This window comes from Ruditapes philippinarum, unplaced genomic scaffold (genome assembly GCF_026571515.1).
Source record: "Ruditapes philippinarum isolate M1 unplaced genomic scaffold, ASM2657151v2 ctg554_1_1_1_1, whole genome shotgun sequence".
NCBI lineage: Eukaryota > Metazoa > Mollusca > Bivalvia > Venerida > Veneridae > Ruditapes > Ruditapes philippinarum.
The window spans coordinates 1-20832 of NW_026864532.1; the positions used below are offsets into that span (position 1 = coordinate 1).

The window sequence follows — 20832 nt, forward strand, 5'->3', positions numbered from 1 at the left end:
ATGCCATATTGTAATGAAAATAGAATGTGTTTGAAACAGCAATATTTTTAATCAAATCTTATATAAAATGATTAATCTTCGCAGTTCTGGTAAAGACTATCACTAGTCCAGTAATTTGACACTTATAATAACATTTCCGTTGTTCCCCCGTGCTTCATTACTTTGTTTTATTTACCGTTTGAATCTAGTTGATCAATAAAAAGCACTACACAACACGTAGTTGGAGCTGAATCCTCTATGATTTATATATCATATTATACAGTTTTGCCAAGTGAATGACTTGGTTTGAACTTTTCATTAGTTAATAGGTATATCTTTGCAGGAATGGTTTCACGGACATAAATCCTATATACATATATATCCGTGACAATAGTATGAACCGTTTATTGCTCATAAAAATTAAGTACAGTCTTGATACTTGGTTTAATTAAAAAGAAAAAAAAGCACCCCCCCCCCACCCCAAAAAAAAAAAAACTTGAAAAAACCAAACAAAAGCAAAAACAACAGAAAACAACAACAAAAAACAAACAAACGAAGACATACAGACAAACAAAAGTATAAAAACGGAATAAGAATTATCGGTTATTCTTAACATTAAGTTACTGAAATTATTTAGAGATATCATATGTTCTTCTGTGGACTTTAAAAAGTATCAACGATATACATACTTTTCACAAAATAATGTATGCATTAGATCTCAGATCTTGCCAAAGAATAAGCGGATTTGATTTTTTGTCGTATATGTAAAATACTAGACTTCAGAAAGAACAAAGCAATTACATCGATTTCATAAAAATCGCATTTAACATTACGACTAAGTGTTAATTTTTTATTGCGCACAGAATAGCCGAATGTGAAGATCATATGTCTTGTTTTTCGTTATCGACACTCATCTTGGTAAACTGTGCACACATAGTTTGTTTCGTTTTCAATAAAATACTGTTATTAATATATATCTTTGTGCATCTTTGTACATGTGAAGTGAAGTGATGTCTCTTAGCAAGGTTGAAAGGATTATGCTTCGTTGTTTAAAGCTGTATAGATTATGCGTTAATTTTCTGCTAGCGCTCTTTAATTAAAATATATAAAGTTGAAAAATGATTATTAGCTCAGTTGAACTACATGCTTACAAATTATATAATTACTAAACTATCTTATTTTAAAACCTATTTCTAAACTGTTTTTAGGTTTAATAATATTATGTTAATTTATAAATTAGTCAGCGCTGTATGGCCGGAAATGTGTCAATTGCCAGTAATGTTAAAACTTAACAAACAAACAAACATGTTTTATAATCATTGTGATAGCACAGGTATGTTGCACCTACACCAAGTTAAATTATATGCATGTGATGATTTGTAACGATGACTGGAACCAGTCATTGTTTGATATAATGTAAATATTGCTGTCTAAGCCGGTGGCCAATATCAAATAAATAAATCGTCGTTATTGTCGCTGGTATCATTTACTTGAATGAATATTGAGAAAAAAACTTTAACTTATTTGTTGTATTGTAATGTTTTAACAGAAAAAGGATCGACAATTTCGGCTATATTTTATATACATGTCAATCTTATGCATTCGATAAAATACTTGTTTCGCCAATATAACTTTTTTATTCATTTACTTTTATTTAATGTCATAATTTTGTTTAGTGCCATGCCATGCCATCATTATAAATGACAGAGCTGTTGTAATTCTTATCAATGCAAATCACCCTCGGATTGATTGAATTCCTCAGTCAGGTCCCGGGCTTTTATTACGTCTTCGTGCTTTTGCAGATGTAATTATGCGACAAAGGGTACATTAACCCTCTATAAATGAATGTCCAACAGGTTGACAGTGTGTCCTTTGTAACGGATCTTTACGACATTGTTGCTACATATTTTGTAATTGGATTCGATCTCGTAGTCTTTTGAGACTACACAAATTAAACACAAAAATAACATGGATCTGCTATATTCTATTTTTTCAAGCAATAAATAGGTTGCTTGTTGAAAAAAATCCTTTATTCACATTTTTATAGGATATTTCTTCCACGATGATCTTTTATTCAATTGTTTACTATTTCATGTTAAATGTTGACCTCGTTTTAAACCGCCGCGTGTTCTCATTTCATTTTTAATTTAACTAGTGCATTATATGACAACAGGATATTGATCTTAACACATATCTTAACTTAAGTGCGGGTATAGAAAGTATTTGAAAAAAACATAGCAATCATAGCAATTAAAGACACTATCTTTAAAAGAAGTAGTAAATTATATTTTCTTTGACTGTTTGATTTTCGTCGCTGTTTATTTAATTTTTTCACGCATGGATGATACATATATATATATAAGCAAAAACGCTAATTTAAATTTGCCGTAGCTTTCGGCCTTGCGGCCTTCTTCAGCAGCATTTATTTCACATACAAATATATCAAACAAAACAATGGAAGTGACGTAACGTCAATGAACGACGCCCGCCGTGGCGTTGGTTGCCGTCTGCCGCGTTATTCTTTTGTATTAACTCCATACGGTCTATAGGTTCTTAATTTATTTTTCCACAAATTTTCTATTGTTTTTCTGTATTGTTCATTCCCGTATAGCTTTTCCAGCCCCATTATTGAAAAATCATTTACTGTGTGGTCGTTCGTATAAAAATGCGCCGCTAACGGATCGTTGTATTTGGTTCGTATTCTGGATAAATTAAGAAGGTGTCTTTGGTACAACGTATCCCCTGTTTCTCCAACATAAATATAACGTTCGCAACGCTTACAATAAAATGCATACACAACATTCGTAGATTTGCACGTGATCTGATTTCGAACCTTATACGAGGCCCCGTTCACACCAATGAATGTGTCTGCTTCAATAACGTATGGACAAATCGCACACTTTTTGGATCTGCAAGGAGCACAGGAATTCGGCTGTTGAAAAAATAATTTATTGTGTTTCTTATGAACGAGAATGTCTTGTAGGTTATTATCTCTTCTAAATGCTGCTATTGGTGGATTCGGGAATATTTCCTTCATTCTATCTGAGGTGTGTAATTCAGGTAGGTGTTTTCGTACTATTTGTCCTACATTCGGGAGCGCTCTGGAAAATGTCAGTACCAAGGGGATTCTTTCAGTGTTTTCTTTATCTTCATTATAATGTAATAGGTCACTTCTTTTTTTACTATCTACTTTATTTAATTCTGTTTCAATATGTCGATCTTCATAGCCTCGTTTCTGTAACTGAGTTTTAATATTTTCTCTATGTTGTTTGTAAGTCGATTCATTAGTACATATTCGCTTAGCACGGAGGGCAAGTCCATATGGTATTGATTTTTTTGTCGATTCCGGATGAGACGAATTTTTTATGCAAGTACAGGTGTTTATCTGTGGGTTTAGTGTATAGGTCTGTTATTAAAATGCCATTCTGAATCTTCGTCATTACGTCGAGAAACTCAAGTTTTTCAGTAGAATATCTTAATTCTAATTTTATTCTTGGATGAAGGTTATTCCCAAGCTCATGGAATGCTTTTAACGTCTCGATACCGTGAGTCCAAAGGCCCCAAACGTCATCAACATACCGGAAATACTCAAGCGGAAGTTTATCTGTTATCGTCATCAGCTGTGATTCCCATGATCCAAGATAAGTAGATGCGTAATTCATCCCTAATCGTGAGCCAATCGCTGTTCCTTCTGTCTGCGTGAATTTTCTTCCATCAAATGAAATAGTGTTATTTTCAAGGACAGTGTCCATCATATTAAGAACATCTTCTGTGGGTATGTTAGGGTTGGCACGTTGATTTAATGCACGTGCAACCGCATCTCGTGCCTCTGCCCGTGGGACACTTGGGTACAGGGCTTTCACGTCTAAACAGAAAAGAATTGTTCCTGCCGGAAGTGGTTGTTTAATATTCTCTAATTTTCTTAAGAAATCAGTGGTGTCTTTAATATATGAAGGAAGTGATGTCACATGGGCGCGTAGCTCCATTTCTACTATTTCTGCCATTTTCTCCGGAGAAGGATGATTTCTCCCATTTACTATTGTTCTCAATGGCACCCCTGTTTTATGCAGTTTCGGATTACCTTGCAGTTTACCCGATGTACCACCAGACGATGTCAAATATCCTTTTAAATCTTTTGAAATTGATCCTTTCTTGCATATATCATCTGCCATCTTTTTCACTTTGTTTTCAATAGTTTTCGTTCTATCTTCGTTCACCTCCATATAAGTGGCATTGTCAGTCATCTCAGCCTGAAGTTTACCTCTGTAGTCCTCTGTATCCATAACAACGATACCAGACCCCTTATCCGCCAGACGTATAACTAAAGTATCATTATTTAAGAGCTCTTTCATTGCTTGTTCTTCAGTTCTTGTAATATTTGTTTTGAATTTTCTTTTTAGCCCATTAATTATATCATCTTTTACTTTCTTGATGTATGAGTCTAACCATTTATCCCTACCCGCACTTGGCGTCCACGTTGACTGCTTCTTTTTACTGTCATATTCATTTTGTGTATCGTTTTCTGTTTTCTTGTCATGAAAATACTCATGTAGTCTCATTCGGCGTTCCCACGTGTTTAAATCAGTTATAAGTTTGCCTTTATCTATATTTCTCCGTGTCGGTACAAATTTCAATCCTTTTGATAGTAGAGATAGCTGTGCGTCACTCAGCGTTGTTGACGACATATTAACAACAGCTTCCTGTTTACCAATATCTGTAATTCCGGAATTTGGAATATTTTCATTAACTTCCGGTGACGTCCTCTTTAATTTATCCGTGAACGGTTTTGGGGAATGAATCAAGTCATTGGGGTTGTGTACATCTAATTCCGGTTTGTGGGGCATGCACAAAACATCAAAATGATCACTCATATGTCTGAGGCATAAATAACTACTTCTTGATGAATCACCCTCCTGCATAGGAAATTTAAGCCAATTATTTTGTAGACCACATATCACATTCACATATATGTCGATACCATAACACATTGCTGCAGCCGTAACTTCCGCCTCAGTAGCCCATGAACACGTTTCTCCATTTACTAATAGCATGTTCCGTACATGATCTCTAAAACTGCCATCAATCAAATTTGAAAAGTACAACTCATTATTTTCTATGTATTCTACTGTAGTATTCCTAACTTCTCTATGTTTAGATGAATCCCCCAGAATCTCATAAGCAACACAACGGAAGAAACAATTCCCATCTTTTTCTACTTCTATCAAACTGCCATTTGGATTATTCTGTCGCGTAGCTTTAAGTTTTTTCATTTTTTGCTTTTTCAAACGTAGAAGATTTATCTTCGAGACCGTATGGAGTTAATACAAAAGAATAACGCGGCAGACGGCAACCAACGCCACGGCGGGCGTCGTTCATTGACGTTACGTCACTTCCATTGTTTTGTTTGATATATTTGTATGTGAAATAAATGCTGCTGAAGAAGGCCGCAAGGCCGAAAGCTACGGCAAATTTAAATTAGCGTTTTTGCTTATATACGGCAAGTTAGAGATTTTACTTATATATATATATATATATATATATATATATATATATATATATATATATATATATATATATATATATATATATATATATATATATATATATATATATATATATATATATAAACAAGCATGTTTTGGGAAATGCAGAGTACAAAGTTCGTTAATTTTTTATACGTTTATTTCTGTTAGCGCTTTCAAATGTTTTTACATATCTTCAGACAATAACGTATAATATAATCATAACAAATATAACAATGACGTAACGTTATAAAAGTGCGGGAAACGTAAAAATACGACGTTGCGCTGCAAATGAAATATTCTTTTACTCTCTATATAAGAAGTATTGAATTGCTACAAAAATACATAGGGTAAATATTCTATAAAGGGAGGTAATAAATAAGTATTAAAACTTTATATATATATATATTTATTATCCATGCGTGAAAAAAATAAAATATATATAATATAATAATTATATAATAGTATTGATTGAATCAAACTTATATGCAATAAATAAAGTACATAATGGTAGATCAACCAACATTTAATGAAACAAATGCACAAAGATATGGAAAAATTTATAATGACACTCTAGACTATGTAACAGAAGTCTAGCCAGTTGCTCGGACTGAAAGCGCATTTCAGAGTAATTCAAAGAGATAAAAAAAAAACACTTTTCGGTGGAAGGTAGAAATTTTCAGTCATTATTAATTATTTCAAAATTTCCTGTATACAGTATAATAATAACACTGATGTGTATCAATCTAACAAATGCAATTTTATATTATGTCCCAAATACAATAAAGCCTTATTGGCGTTTTTAAGACAGTTAGTGTGTATATCATAAAGTCGAACGATACGGACAGAATTGTTATAAATGTTTGAAAACGTCTGTCTTCAGAAGTGATTTTTTTGTATTGATCAGGACCATATTTATTTTCAATTTATCATCAAACTACATATAAGATCAGTAATATTCGGAAGTGAATACTGGTTGTATCATATGTTATTACAAAACAAAGTGATAAGTTTGTCTACGGTATGGATGAATTGCTTGAAATATGCAGTGAATTGTTTCAATCAACTATACTGCAACAACTGACAGTTTAATTGCCATTGTCTTCCCACATCATTTAATTTGATGTGCAACAACGGACGTTGCAGTGGTTTGTTTATGTGTAATATAAGTTCAATATTCTTTTTTTATTTCTAAAGATTTTACTGAAGTAAAATATTAATTTCTTTTTAATTTGATTATAGTTACAAAATATGTCCACAGGAGAAAACAATCTGATTGTATATCACATTATATTTAATTTCATGTTCTTACAAAAACTTTGATAACAAAACGTGTGAAACAAATCAAATGGTAAAACATTAATTTAGGCTGTTTATTGAAATGTTATTAATTTTGAAAAGACAATAATCATATATAAAGATAATCATATCAAAGTACCTAAATTGTAAAAAAAAAGATATTTTTGTCGGCTGCACATACTCAAACATTTAATGATTCGTTTTCTTTTAATAAGAGACATTTGCTTTTATCAACGTGAAACATGTGTTTTTGAAGAATAGTAAAATGTTGACGTGAAATATGTGTTTTTCATAATGAATAGTTAAAGATATATATCATTCAAATACGTTACTAAACATTTGAATTAAACAATAGCCTAAATTCTTGCCAAGTAAACAGTAAACAAGACAAGGACCTTACAATTTGTTTTAAAAATAATTCAAAATTTAGATTTAAATTTGAACGTTCAAAATAAACAACACACATTTGTTATCTTCCTGAATATTTGTGCTGACGTTGACAAATCTCGCAATCGGTTCATGAACAATTTGTTTCTCAAACTTATAATTAGACATAACGTGATTTGAGCTTGTTTGAGTATGTGTGTTTAATACTTAAAACATTCTCATCGACACTGATAAAAATAATGCACACAGAATCAAGCAAGATCTCAGAAGTTTAGTATCCATTGCTATTGCCGTAAAATGATGACGAATTGTGGAAAGGCGCACTATCAAATTGATAAGATAATGTTTTATCTTGATATAACGTGTCGCAGCATTCCAGAGAAGTTATCTTTAGTGAATTTTCTGCTTCATTAAATATAACCAAAGAAAACAATCCTAGTTACGTCGGAATCTTTACTGCCAATTAATGTAAAGGTCACTTCAATTAAATAATTTTTTTGAATGCATAAGAATAGGAAATTCTGTCATTTTAGAATGAAGTACAAAAAGGGTAAAAGGGTCTTACTATCACAGTTCTATTTGAATTTATATAACATACCATGTACATGCTACATCCCACTTTACATACTTCAAATTAAATAAAATGTACCTATTTGCCTTTATGTGAAAGAATAAATAAATATGTAAATAAAAATTACATTTGCTTGAATCTTGCTTTTAGGATCGCCACAGTTAAATGACTTGGTCAACTAGTGCAAAACATCTTTGTCTAGCGTGGGCTCAGACACTTAAATATTATGTTCGTGTGAACAAAATATTTGTAAAAAGAATGATTATTATGATGTCTATACCAGATGCCGTAGGAAACCATAATAAATTCATGACTGCCGCTAATTTCCATTACAAGTATCATGCTTGTTTGATTTCCGTTTGATGGGGGCTTTTTAGAAACAGTCACTGTGTGTCTTCTATAATAAAGTGGCTTGTTTTCATTTTATCCGAAATAATGTTTTTGTAAATGTTTGAAATGCGAACAAGGAAGGTATAGAACGTATACCCCGTCGAATAAAGAGGCAATATGACAATTGTATACGTTGAAGAAAATGTAGTGAAAAGAGAAAACGCTGATGGTTACAAAAGGCGACAGCTCTAAGTCTGTTTCAGTTCATGAAAGTAATTAACAGTGAGTTGTTATTCCTTTTAATTAAAGGATCTCCACTCTTCAGAATTTTTCACTTCAGGTAATGTCAGATATGTTATAGTTATTTTTTTAAAGTTTCTTTTGTCCGAAGTATAACTTTCATCCTGGAGTTTAAAACAAGATTACTAGTATTCTTTCTCACAATTTTCCTCTTACCAATCTTCGTTTAAGTGAAATTGCCCTTGGCAATTTTAAATCAACATAACGCAAAATAAAGTTTAACTGATTACCGCAATTTCGACATTTAAAATTATTCCATCATTAAAAGTTTATCTGAATAACAACTGAAGGAAAATGATTTTTGCCGGTGATTCTTTTAAATTGCGTTATGTGTCTACCAATAATGATTTAGAAAAACTGGATTATTACTTGAACGGATATCCGGCCGAGACATCTGAGAGGATTCCAGGATGACAGTAATTGTTTCAGACTTTCTAGGATTATATTGGCCCTTTTTAATTTTTCTTATGGCTTGATTATGCAGACACAGTAAGCGGACAAATGACAGGTAAATGGATATCATTAGCTAGTCTTTGTAAAACATGTAGCCAACGAAATGACTGCCTAATGAAACAATCGTTATTTGCAAGTTAAAATCTCACCGTGAGACTCAGTATGTGCTATAGGGACGTGTGTTTGTTCGCTTATGTTGCTTACCTATTTGAAGAATAGAAAAATAGAGAGAAAAATAGAGAAGTCAAATTTGTAAATAATTTCATGACTCACATCTAATATTTCATAACTATCCCACTATGTAACCAGGCAATACTATAGGTGAAACCTCGAGATGAACTTTTATCAGTTATATCTACATTGCTATCAGGCTATGTAAAGAAACGGTTGGTTAACACAAAAATGATTTCATTTTTTACAAGTTTGCATGCACGCGTTAAGTGACATGTTCCTAGACCGCAATACAAAACAGCATATGTCAAGAATTATTTATGTCTTTAAATAATCTATCATAAATAATATACCAAATTTGCACATAATTATGTATAAGCTACACATCTCAGCTTATTTAATCATAATGACCGTGTCTAAGTCATCTGTAATAAGTTAACATTTTCTTAAAATAAAATATGATATACAGGAGATGTATTTCAAAATGGTATACACTGCGAAAAATATACTGATATACGGGAATATACGGTCCCGTATTTTTGACATATACGGGCGTGTACGGGATGTATTTGTCGAATATACGGACCAAGTATACGAGTCCGTATAGGGAACACCGGGTATACGGGAAGTCCGTATATGCATCAAGCATATACGGAATTCCGTATTTGCACCATATACATGTACGTATATTTGTTCGTATGTTTGAAGTATACGGAGAATAAAATCCCGTATACGGACTTTATCAAGATTGTTATCCCTAGTATACTATAAATATACCAAGGATATACGAGACCGTATTTTCTACATATACAGAGGATATACGGACTCGTATTTTCTACGTATACAGAGGATATACGGAACCGTATATTCTACATATACAGATGATATACGGACTCGTATTTTCCACATATACAGATGATATACGGACTCGTATTTTCCACATATACAGATGATATACGGAATCGTATTTTCCACATATACAGATGATATACGGACTCGTATTTTCTACATATACAGAAGATATACGAATCGTATTTTCTACATATACAGGGGATATACGGAATCGTATTTTCAATATATACAAGGGATATACGGAATTGCATTTTTTAGTTGTACACAGGGTATACAGAACTGTATTATCGAGATAAAAGAAGGTACAGATACTATCAAAAGCATGCATTTACATATAAGTAACACGTATACATGACCGAAATGCAGGCTTGTACAATAGAACATGTTTGATTACACATTGTGAAATGGAACTGTAAAGTCATATGCTTAAGAACTTTATCTTCACAATTGGAGTATTTCAAATAATAAAGTAAAAACCAAATCGAGCCACACTTAAATATTTATTATTTCATAAACATATATTCAATATGTATACATATATATATAACAAAATAAACATGTCTCCGCTACAACAGTCATATATTGTTGTAAGCCTTATTCCAGAGGGACACATTAATGTAGCGTTGCAACGGAACGGCGATATACCGGTATGTTGCAATACAGAGTCATGAAATACGTATCACGGTGCAGAACATCCGCACCGCGATATTTTCTTCAGAGATCGAATTATACATGTACATTTTTCGATATTTTCAAGCCGTAACCTTTATGAATTGCATGTTGTTTAAATCTAGAACAATCTATGCTAACTTGAAGTTCTTTTCGATTTATCTTAACAATGATTCATATGAGTCACTTATATTACACCCATAAAACATTTTAAAGATATTCATATCATTTGCTCGTGTTAACAATCACATGTTATTTTTGGAAAATGAGTCCATGGCACAAATTGATAATAACAGAAAGTTTTAATAATAAGCATTAAAATAAAAAATCCGTATTTACAGAAATTTGTCATTCAAACACTGTTCTTAAAAGCACTTAAATATATCAATCATCTATAGGCCAGTGTGACGGTGTCTATTTCGTGACGTAGGAAATGTTTTCTCCAGATATTACATTCTTCTTCGGCATGTGTGTATCTGAAAAAAGATAGTTTAAAATCCTGTTTAAATGGTGTCATGAAATAGTTATCACAACTTTCAAAAAGTCTTTACGCAAGCATTTTTTAAGCGTATACATATATACAATTTTTTTTTTCTTACGCAAATTTCAAAATTATCTTATATCATTAGGATAAAGATGTCATTTATAAGCAACCATTTACACGGGATTTAAATGAAATGATTAATCTTTGACGGATGATAAGTTATATGTTTTTGTTATGAAACTTTTACAAATATATTATTTCACACTTGTAAAAGGAAAAATTGGGAAAAAGTACTGACATAATCATTTTGATCGTTTTACGTTCTATATTAGTATCGTTAGTAGGAGTCAATTCGTTTAAAAAAAAAATGGTTTAAAAATGTACAGATATTTGCTACTCAGATGTAGATCCGTGTTTACACAATGATATCCAGTTAAGTAAAAGGCGGAATACCCATAGGAACTCTGGAACAGGACCGCATATTGCGGCGCATAAATCCGAATCCGTACCGGCTTTACATATTGTTTGTCCGACCTTTGAATATCTTTTCATATTGTGCGAGCGGGTGGTCTTTAATTATCTAAACTCAATTTAATATAATCTGCTAATTTAAAAATCAGTCAAATTTACGGTATATTGAAAAAAGAAAAGGAGTGACATCCGCCATTTGCCGCAACGTTCGGCGTAAGTTATCCCCCTTGATATGCTTGATTTTTGTTTTAATTTTTCTAGTAATGAATACGAGATGAGTGCCTAAAATATTTATCTATGGATCATGTTTTAATATTCCTTTTTTCAGTTAGGCAAAATCAGTTGGACCATATTACTAAAGTGTCTGTTTTCTCCATTTTAACAAATCAATACACGAATACGCCCGTTATAATGCCGCCTATACATGTCAACACGTGTAAACAATAAACCGTTAACGTTATATCCGGACGATACCTGATAGTTGACAAAAATAACGGGAACAAAATTCTGAAAAAATAGTAATCAATTGTAGCCAAAGGGGAAAAACTCATGCCGAAAACGTTGCGGCAAATGGCGGATGTCACTCCTTGTCTTTTTTTATAATACCGTAAAATTTGACCAGTTTTAAAAGAGACAGATTGGGTTCAATTGATAATATATTTTTTGAGGCCATATACTCGGATAATACTAAAAGATATTTAGATGTAACAGAAACGTATTTAAAAACCGTTACAAGATCGAAAATATACGCCGCAATCTGCGGTCCCGTTCTCGAGTTCCTATGGGAATACCAAGCTATACTTCTCATTTATATAAAAACGTAAAGCTTAACAAATTTGGATTATTGTTTGTTTCAGTTTCAATTGTTTCATAAACTATCTCATCATAACTTCACAGCAACGAATGAATACCTTCAATATACAATAGTGTATATTAATATTGTTTTTATTGTTAAGACTGTTTAACTAGGTAAGTTGGCAATAGAATCTCTTACAGTGTGCCATCACTAAAAATAAAGTGATAATTCTCACAAAAATTATAAATCAAAATATCCTCCCTTGCCTATAGCATTAATCTGATAGTATGAAATCAAATTCAGAAAATAAAATATACGTATCATATGTGACAATTGCATAAAATAACATAGGAAATATTTTAGTTAATACATGCGAATGCGACAGTATTACGTGCGCGCGTGAAACATTTACGTATTAACGCCATATCATGATATGTTTCACGTGCGCACAAGTACTGTGCGTTTAGTATAATAATTAATTGACGAGGTGGTCAAGTCCACCATCCAGGTGTAAAACAGCTATCATATTGTGTTTATTATCTTCAAACAGGCTAGCTATATAAATTAAATTATCAACAAATTTACCAACTCTCAGCGTAATGCAGTAGGTAAGGTTGTTGTAAATATCAATGCAAGACAGCTAGGCTCGGATTGCACTTTTTTCCCAAAAGTATTGCTTTATAATTATCAATCAAGTAAAAAGTTTTGTATCATTTATTGCAAAGATTATAAATGCTGTGCTATTTTCTATTAACTTCTCATTTTGTTTTAAATATGGCTATATTTAGCCCTATTTAGCAAGTTGGTGCAAATTTATACGGAATGCATGATACTGTACAACTAAAGTTAAGTTTGCACGAAATACTCCTGCACTGCAAAAGTACTATGACTTCTACATACTACACACTATACAGGATAAAAATCACAATCAGCCGTGCATGTATATCTTAATTATTAAATATCATTACAAAACCACCTTTCTATTCCAATTCATTTTTCTAATGTAAAATTTAAAAAAAATATATGGTAAGAAAAACGCAAAAAAAAAGTGAGACAACTTGTGAGGCTCGAACTTGTGATAAAATTTAATGTGTATGACATTCGAATGACTTTACTAACTTTACCATCAAGACATTTCAAATTCTGTTTCTTATCTTACATTATATTCGCTTCTGAAAACCCTGTTTTACCTATTCAGACAAAGGTTGTTAACTTTAGTGTACATGTACAAAAGAAAATGTAAAGTCACTCTCACATTATCAAAGCGGCGTACTTATCGCTTATGCACGTAGTAACTAAAAAAAATACTATCATTAACATATATAAAAGTGATTAAACTGTGAAGAAATACATATTTTTTTGATACAGTAATATGTTTAAGAAAAGAAAACTAATTTAATAAAATAAAGTCGCATGCACAGTGCATCTATATCAAACAATTGTGTGTGTTGGAGTTGTATATATTTTATATATTTGATTTTTGCATATTAAAAGCAAGATTGTTTTCAAATGCGCTGCAAAATGCTTATATGCCTTAATTGACATCATTTTATCACATCATTCCGCTAACAAGATATAAAAGAGAACCAATGTATTTATAACTAACCATATTTATTCATGTCAAAATAAATGCGTGTAATTAAGGAAATTTGACTTTTCCTTGAGAAAGATTAAAACACATGATGTCAGTACGGATCGGAATATATGAGTCTGTGTAACTCTTCTTTACAAGTCAAAGTCAAAATATCTTTATTTTTCATCAGTTCACAAAAAGTGACAACATGATACATTCCAAAAATTATGAAACAATTAAATTCGGGTAAAAAATAGGACAAAGTAGGCTAGCAAAGATCGCATTTTAAAAAATTGAGGATCCTTTCATAAAGAAAAGGAAAAGTTGATTTAAAGTTTCTTCTTTTGTATATAACTTCAGGCTACAAGAAAGTGTGAGAAAATTATTATATTCAAATATGACAAATTGATTCAAAAATGATAAAATAAAAAACTTATAGGCGGAGAAAAGTTGATTGAAACGAAGTTAATGTACACCGAACGATTTTTATAATAATCTCAATTTGTCTTGATATGTCGATTAGGTTTTTAAATGAAGCGTTACGTAAGGCAACGCTCCTATTTTTATATTTACAGACTAATGCGCGTGTAGTCTGTGACCTATATCCGCGTGACATACCCAGTCTGAACACAAATGAGCCGCGTCACGACAAAACCAACACAATGGGCCCGCGACCAGCATGGATCCAGACCAGCCCGCGCACCCGCGCAGTCCGATCAGGATCCACGCTGCTCGCTAACAGTTTCTCTACTTTTAATAGGGTTTGTAAGCGCAGGCCGGTCCGGATCCATGCCGGCCGCAAACCCACCACGTTGGCCCCGTCGAGACACGGCTAAAGTGATCTATATTATGTAACGCGGAATCGGAATCTTTCGCTTGAGTAATTTTAATTGTAAACGTTGTAAAACGGTATGTTTACATAAGGCGAGACGGAATTTTTTCTATCTTTTTTTTTTTTAAATTAAGTTTCAAAAAGCTGTGGCACCAGTATCTCTTTACTTTTTGAAAAGGCGCTAGTAAGGTTTGACTATCGAATAAGATTAAAGTATGTTATGACTTTTCCGGCCATTATGGCTAATGGTGTCAAGATTGTTTCTGAATCTGAGGAAAATAATTCTGCGAACTTGATCACGTTTGGATGTCTATAGAAGTATGGCTTAATAAATCGCTTACAGACAGTACGTCCGTGTAATTGTCTTATTTTATTCACAAAATACAACAATGTATATACGTGAACTTACATCTATATTACTTGCTACCATACTTTGCTTCATCTATAACTGCTGTAAAGAGGGCACAGCTGCATTTCTGGAAGATTTAAACACGCTGTATACACTGTCCTGAAAAAATCATAATATAACTTCATCATAAACTGATAAAGAGCACATTGAAAATATTTCATAAGTGATCACATGTGCGAAAGTGTTAATACTGTAGGAACTTGTTCACTTTTATGTGCATGTGTAGTTATGTATGTTTGTGTGTTCGTGCGTGCGTGCGTGGGTGCGTGTGTTACCATATCGCTTTATGTGAAATATAAGTCAAAACATGGAATGTCGAAAAAAATTGTTATGTACAAAGGCTCTATACAGTTAATTTATGTATAACGAAATATTAAATAACTGTTTCCTCAAACAGGCGCGTGTTTGTGACTGACCCATGCGATATCACCTTATGCGTAATGTTTATCTTAAAAAGTAAACAAAATGTTTTAATTATAATAAGAAAAAAATATTTAAATTTTAATTATTTGTCCAATAAAAAATCCAATATAAATGTTGAAAACTCAGTTCATGTATATACAATTTAAAATCTGTGCTATTCTGAACAGCGTAGATAAATAACCAAGAATATCGAATGAAAAAAGAGTTGTCTGTCCTGAATTGCGAGTAAACTCGATCTTGCTAATTACTAATTATGCTAAAACAATACAAACAAAACCGTTTTAAAACTTCTGGTTCGTTGCTATATTTTATATGCACGAGTTTTAAAATTCTTACACCGACACTAAGCTTCGTATCAATGTAAATATAAGCATATCTTTTGACATCAAGGGTATTTATCTGTCATTCTTTGTATTAATGTAAATAAAAAATTCTGACAAATATTTTCTTTTTTATTCATCTAAAGGTATGATGATATAAATGAAAAAAGAAATAATTGTTTGCTATTTTTGTTTCAGATTTGTATTAATTTATACATAATTAATATAAATAAGAAATAAATAGAAACATGTGTACAGAAACTTAAAAAAAATGAATAAAAATGAAAAGAGCAGAGTCTTTAAAGTGACTTATATTTGCATCAAATAATGGGGATTTGTATAAAAATAAAAACTGTGAATATAAAACAAGTATTCTGCTCGTTGAATTCTCAAGACTGAGAAAGACGATTTTATCTAAAAATTTATAAACATGTTTTTAGAAGTACTAATTAAGCAATTTTCTTTTAAAATATGTTAATCTGTTAAATCTCATATTTTTTGTTATTATATTGAATAGATAAAAAAATAACCTATTTTTCGGCTATCTATTTCATAAAGCACTATTAAAACAAATAGAATTTGAGTGTGTCTTTTCAGCTTGCTTGATTGCGCATTGACTCGCACCCCTGATTTTAAGTGATAATTGAGATCGCTCAAGATTATTATTAAGTCCAATCAGTTGACCAATCAAGCATACATAGGTCGTGTCACACACACTGATTAATCCTTTTGTACTACCATGTCCAGGGGCTGTAATACCTTGACATCTTCGATGTTTAAATGTCGTAATTTTTAACGTGGTGTCTTTTTTACCCTAAAGGGAAGTTATGATTAACGTATTTTAGAAATAACCTTTTCTTTTTTTTTGTTTTTGCATTTTTCAAACAAATTATTTATTAAACAAGATACAGTTTAGAAATCAAAATCAAACTCGTAACCTCAGAGTCTAAATTTGGGGATATAACCCTGCTTTAATTATCTAATCCGGCGGCCATATTGAATAGCGAAACAGATTAAAAAGTGTTAAAGTTTTCTAAAAACAAATCAGTTTAACCCTGAAATAAGCTGTTGTTCACAAAATGCAACTATTCTATTGATCGCATATTGATATTACAACGATAAAAAATAACTTTTAACCTACCTTGTTTTGCAATATTCTGAATTTTATTAACCATCCATTTCCAATCGTGTTTTTTTCTTTTTTCGTTTCGCCCGCGCTATTTCTGATTGGTTGATAGGATTCACGTGATACAAAACCAACGCTTTAAACTCATTGGCTGTTGATATGCCTAGATACCGTTTGTACAATAAAGCATTTAGCATTAATAATGCCACGGATTTATATTAAGGTCCGTGATAATGCGGAAGAAATCAGCATACTAAGTCAAAATAATGCAATATTAAATAGGAAATATCATGTATCCATAAACGATAACTTTGCATACATGTATAACATAAGCATTGATACTTTTTCATAGGCAAAACTTTAATTCTAATGCTTAATCAGTTATTTATAATAATAATAATAATAATAATAATAATAATAATAATAATAATAATAATAATAATAATAATAATAATAATAATAATAATAGTAAAATTTATCATATATTTTAGTTAGACAACTATAATTAAATAAATGTATGTGTGTTTTAATAATAATAAGGAATAACTTATCAAGAGAATGTGTTTTTTATATTTCTTTTCTTTTTGAGTTGAATTGCCAAAATTCTAAAATATTGAATTGCTTTAATAAAGGATTGATAATTAATAGTAAAAATTATCATATATCATTTTAGTTTGACAACTGTAATTAAGTAAATGTATGTGTATTGAAAGCTCAGTACTTATATTAAAAAAAAACTTTTTATTCATTATTTGCTCTAATGGAATAACTGTTCTGTTTGGGACTTAATTCATATTATGTCCCAGTTTCTATTATGCAGCAGACACGTTATTTCATTCAAATAGACTTTAAAGCCAATGAGGACACAACACATACAAAATAACCAACAGTGTATGACTTCAACATATATACTTTATATCAACATACATCAAATTGTTGGAGATGATCGATTTGATTGATAAAGAAACTACCTGCCAAATTTTTCACGTAGGTACACATATAATATCAAAAATTAATATATAACTTACAAGTCTCTTACCAGGTACATTACACTCAACGTTATTTCTCTTAAAAACAAAAATCTCTTCAGTATCACAATTTTGACTGATATGATTTACACACTGTCAAAGAATGTTGACGTATAGTAATAACAATCTTAACACTTACAAAATAACATTTCACATGTATTATTTATTATCTTAAAACTTACAAAATAATATATACATATTCACATGTAATTCTGCATCTGTTATCATAATTGATATATACATATATACATTACATGTAATACTCATTGAAAATTGTAATTATTATTGACTTTAGTACATGAACAATATTGACATATGTGTCACGGTTCAGAACTGTTCACTATTTAGAGGAGAAAATGGTCGGATAGCACCATGGCTGCATATAGCTTAAGAGTTTTAGTTCGCATATTGCTTGTAAATCTGTGAATTTTAATAAAGCAGGGGATTATGCCACTGTTCAGGAAAAGATTTGTAAGCGGCCGAATAGCTCAATCGGAGTCCCCGGTTCAAGTTTCGGTCAGACTGCACATTTCTCTCACTCTATGAAATACGACAAAGCATTTATAGGTACAGTTATAGAATAAATCACATATCTTATGAACTATTTATTACACGATGATTATATACAATACTTCTATTACGTTATACAAATGAGTTTGTTTATAATGAGCCGCGTCATGACAAAAACCAACATAATGGGTTTGCGACCAGCATGGGTCCAGACCAGCCTGCGCATCCATCCGCGCAGTCTGATCAGGATCCATGCTGTTCGCTTACCAACCCTATTACAAGTAGAGAAAATGACATCTAACAGCATGGATCCTGATCAGACTGCGCGGAGGCGCAGGCTGGTGTGGATCCATGCTAGTCGCAAACCCATTATGTTGGTTTTGTCATGACACGGCTCATATAATCACTTATGAGATCACTTACGGGAGATGATGCTGATATTTTTCAAGAAATGCTATTTCGAATAATTTGACATCATCTATCAACAATACATGTACATACACCCCAGTGAATCTGATTCTAGCTTGTTAACTTAAATATAATTGGACCTGGCAGCAGGGTACTTCAAAATTTACTTTAAGATAAATCTTAATTGTGTCTTGTATAAATGACGAATTCCGCCAGATAAAAGGATAACAACAACACGACGCTGCAAAAACATTTTAACAAATACAGCAGCTATGTCTGTTTCATTTTAATATGTCGGGTTAGAGTCTAGAACAAAATCACATAGAGACTCGATTATGAGATCACAATTTAATTCCTTTATTTCGTACATGAATTATATTAGAAATAAACAGTAAAAATTACCGTTAAGACATTCAACACCAATTGCGCTAACTTACGTAATCAGAGAAAACCGACACTCGTTATACCCTGCTGCGTTTATGATCAATATCCGGATTAATATCTGGCTTAATCAGTATTGGCTTCGATTATCGCAATACAGCACGTGGCTATTACACAATATTATGTCATAAATGAGACCGCGCGGAAAGAATCAAAATTGGGGAATTCGGAACTTCATAAGATTTCTATGCAAAAACGCAAATCTTTATGTTTCCTGAAATAAAAGATTAAATAAATAAATAAATAAATAAATAAATAAATAAATAAATAAATAAATATAAGAATATATGAGTGATGAATGAATGTATGAATAAATGAATAAATGGTTGGTTGATTTATTCAGTGAATGAATGAATGAATGAATGAATGAATGATGGATGGATGGATGGATGGATGGATGGATGGATGGATGGATGGATGGATGGATGATGAATGAATGAATGAATGACTGAATGAATGAATGAATGAATGAATGAATGAATGAACGAGTGAATGATGACTTAATGTATGAATAAATGAATGAATGAATGGTTGATTGATTCAGTGAATGAATGAATGAATGATGGATGCATGGATGAATGAATGTATGAATGATGAATGAATGAATGAATGAATGAATGAATGAATGAATGAATGAATGAATGAGATATCATTGTTGATTTTTATTTACATATGCAAGTACAAGTATTATATTATGTATAGCCTATTTTATTAAATAAATAAATAAATAGATAAATAAATAAATAAATATAAGAATAAATGAGTGATGAATGAATGTATGAATGAATGAATGAATGATGGATGGATGAATGAATGAATGAATGAATGAATGAATGAATGAATGATGGATGGATGGATGAATGAATGAATGAATGAATGAATGAATGAATGAATGAATGATGAATGGATGAATGAATGAATGAATGAATGAGATATCATTGTTGATTTTTATTTACATATGCAAGTACAAGTATTATATTATGTATAGCCTATTTTATTAAATAAATAAATAAATAGATAAATAAATAAATAAATATAAGAATAAATGAGTGATGAATGAATGTATGAATGAATGAATGAATGGATGGATGAATGAATGAATGAATGATGGATGGATGAATGAATGAATGAATGAATGAATGAATGAATGAATGGATGGATGGATGAATGAATGAATGAATGAATGAATGAATGATGAATGAATGAATAAATAAATAAATAAATGAATGAATGATTGGTTGATTGATTCAGTGAATGAATGAATGAATGAATTAATTAATTAATTAATGAGATATCATTGTTGATTTTTATTTACATATGCAAGTACATGTATTATATTAACGTAAAATTTAAATGCTGTGTGGACAATCCCGAACTTATCTTCGTGATTTCACAATTATTTTAACTTTCACGATTTCAACTTCACAGATTCACGATTTTAATATAATTAATTCATGTTTTGAACATCACAATTTCAA

The 20832-nt window shown here is 31.3% G+C and overlaps 1 protein-coding gene and 1 long non-coding RNA gene across 2 annotated transcripts; both read right to left on the reverse strand.

Moving 5' to 3' along the window:
- Positions 1-3354: 3354 nt before the first annotated feature.
- On the reverse strand, positions 3355-5249 carry LOC132725986 (uncharacterized; the record flags this gene model as incomplete). The annotated part of the gene is made up of 1 exon (XM_060711214.1): positions 3355-5249. A coding segment is annotated over exon 1 (1895 nt), but the record flags the coding sequence as incomplete, so codon positions are not given.
- Positions 5250-9504: 4255 nt separating this feature from the next.
- LOC132725979 (uncharacterized) lies at positions 9505-17348 on the reverse strand. The gene is made up of 3 exons (XR_009625133.1): positions 16983-17348; positions 15099-15197; positions 9505-11009 (listed from the first exon to the last, which is right to left on the reverse strand). It is a non-coding gene; the product is annotated as an uncharacterized LOC132725979 (long non-coding RNA).
- Positions 17349-20832: the final 3484 nt, after the last annotated feature.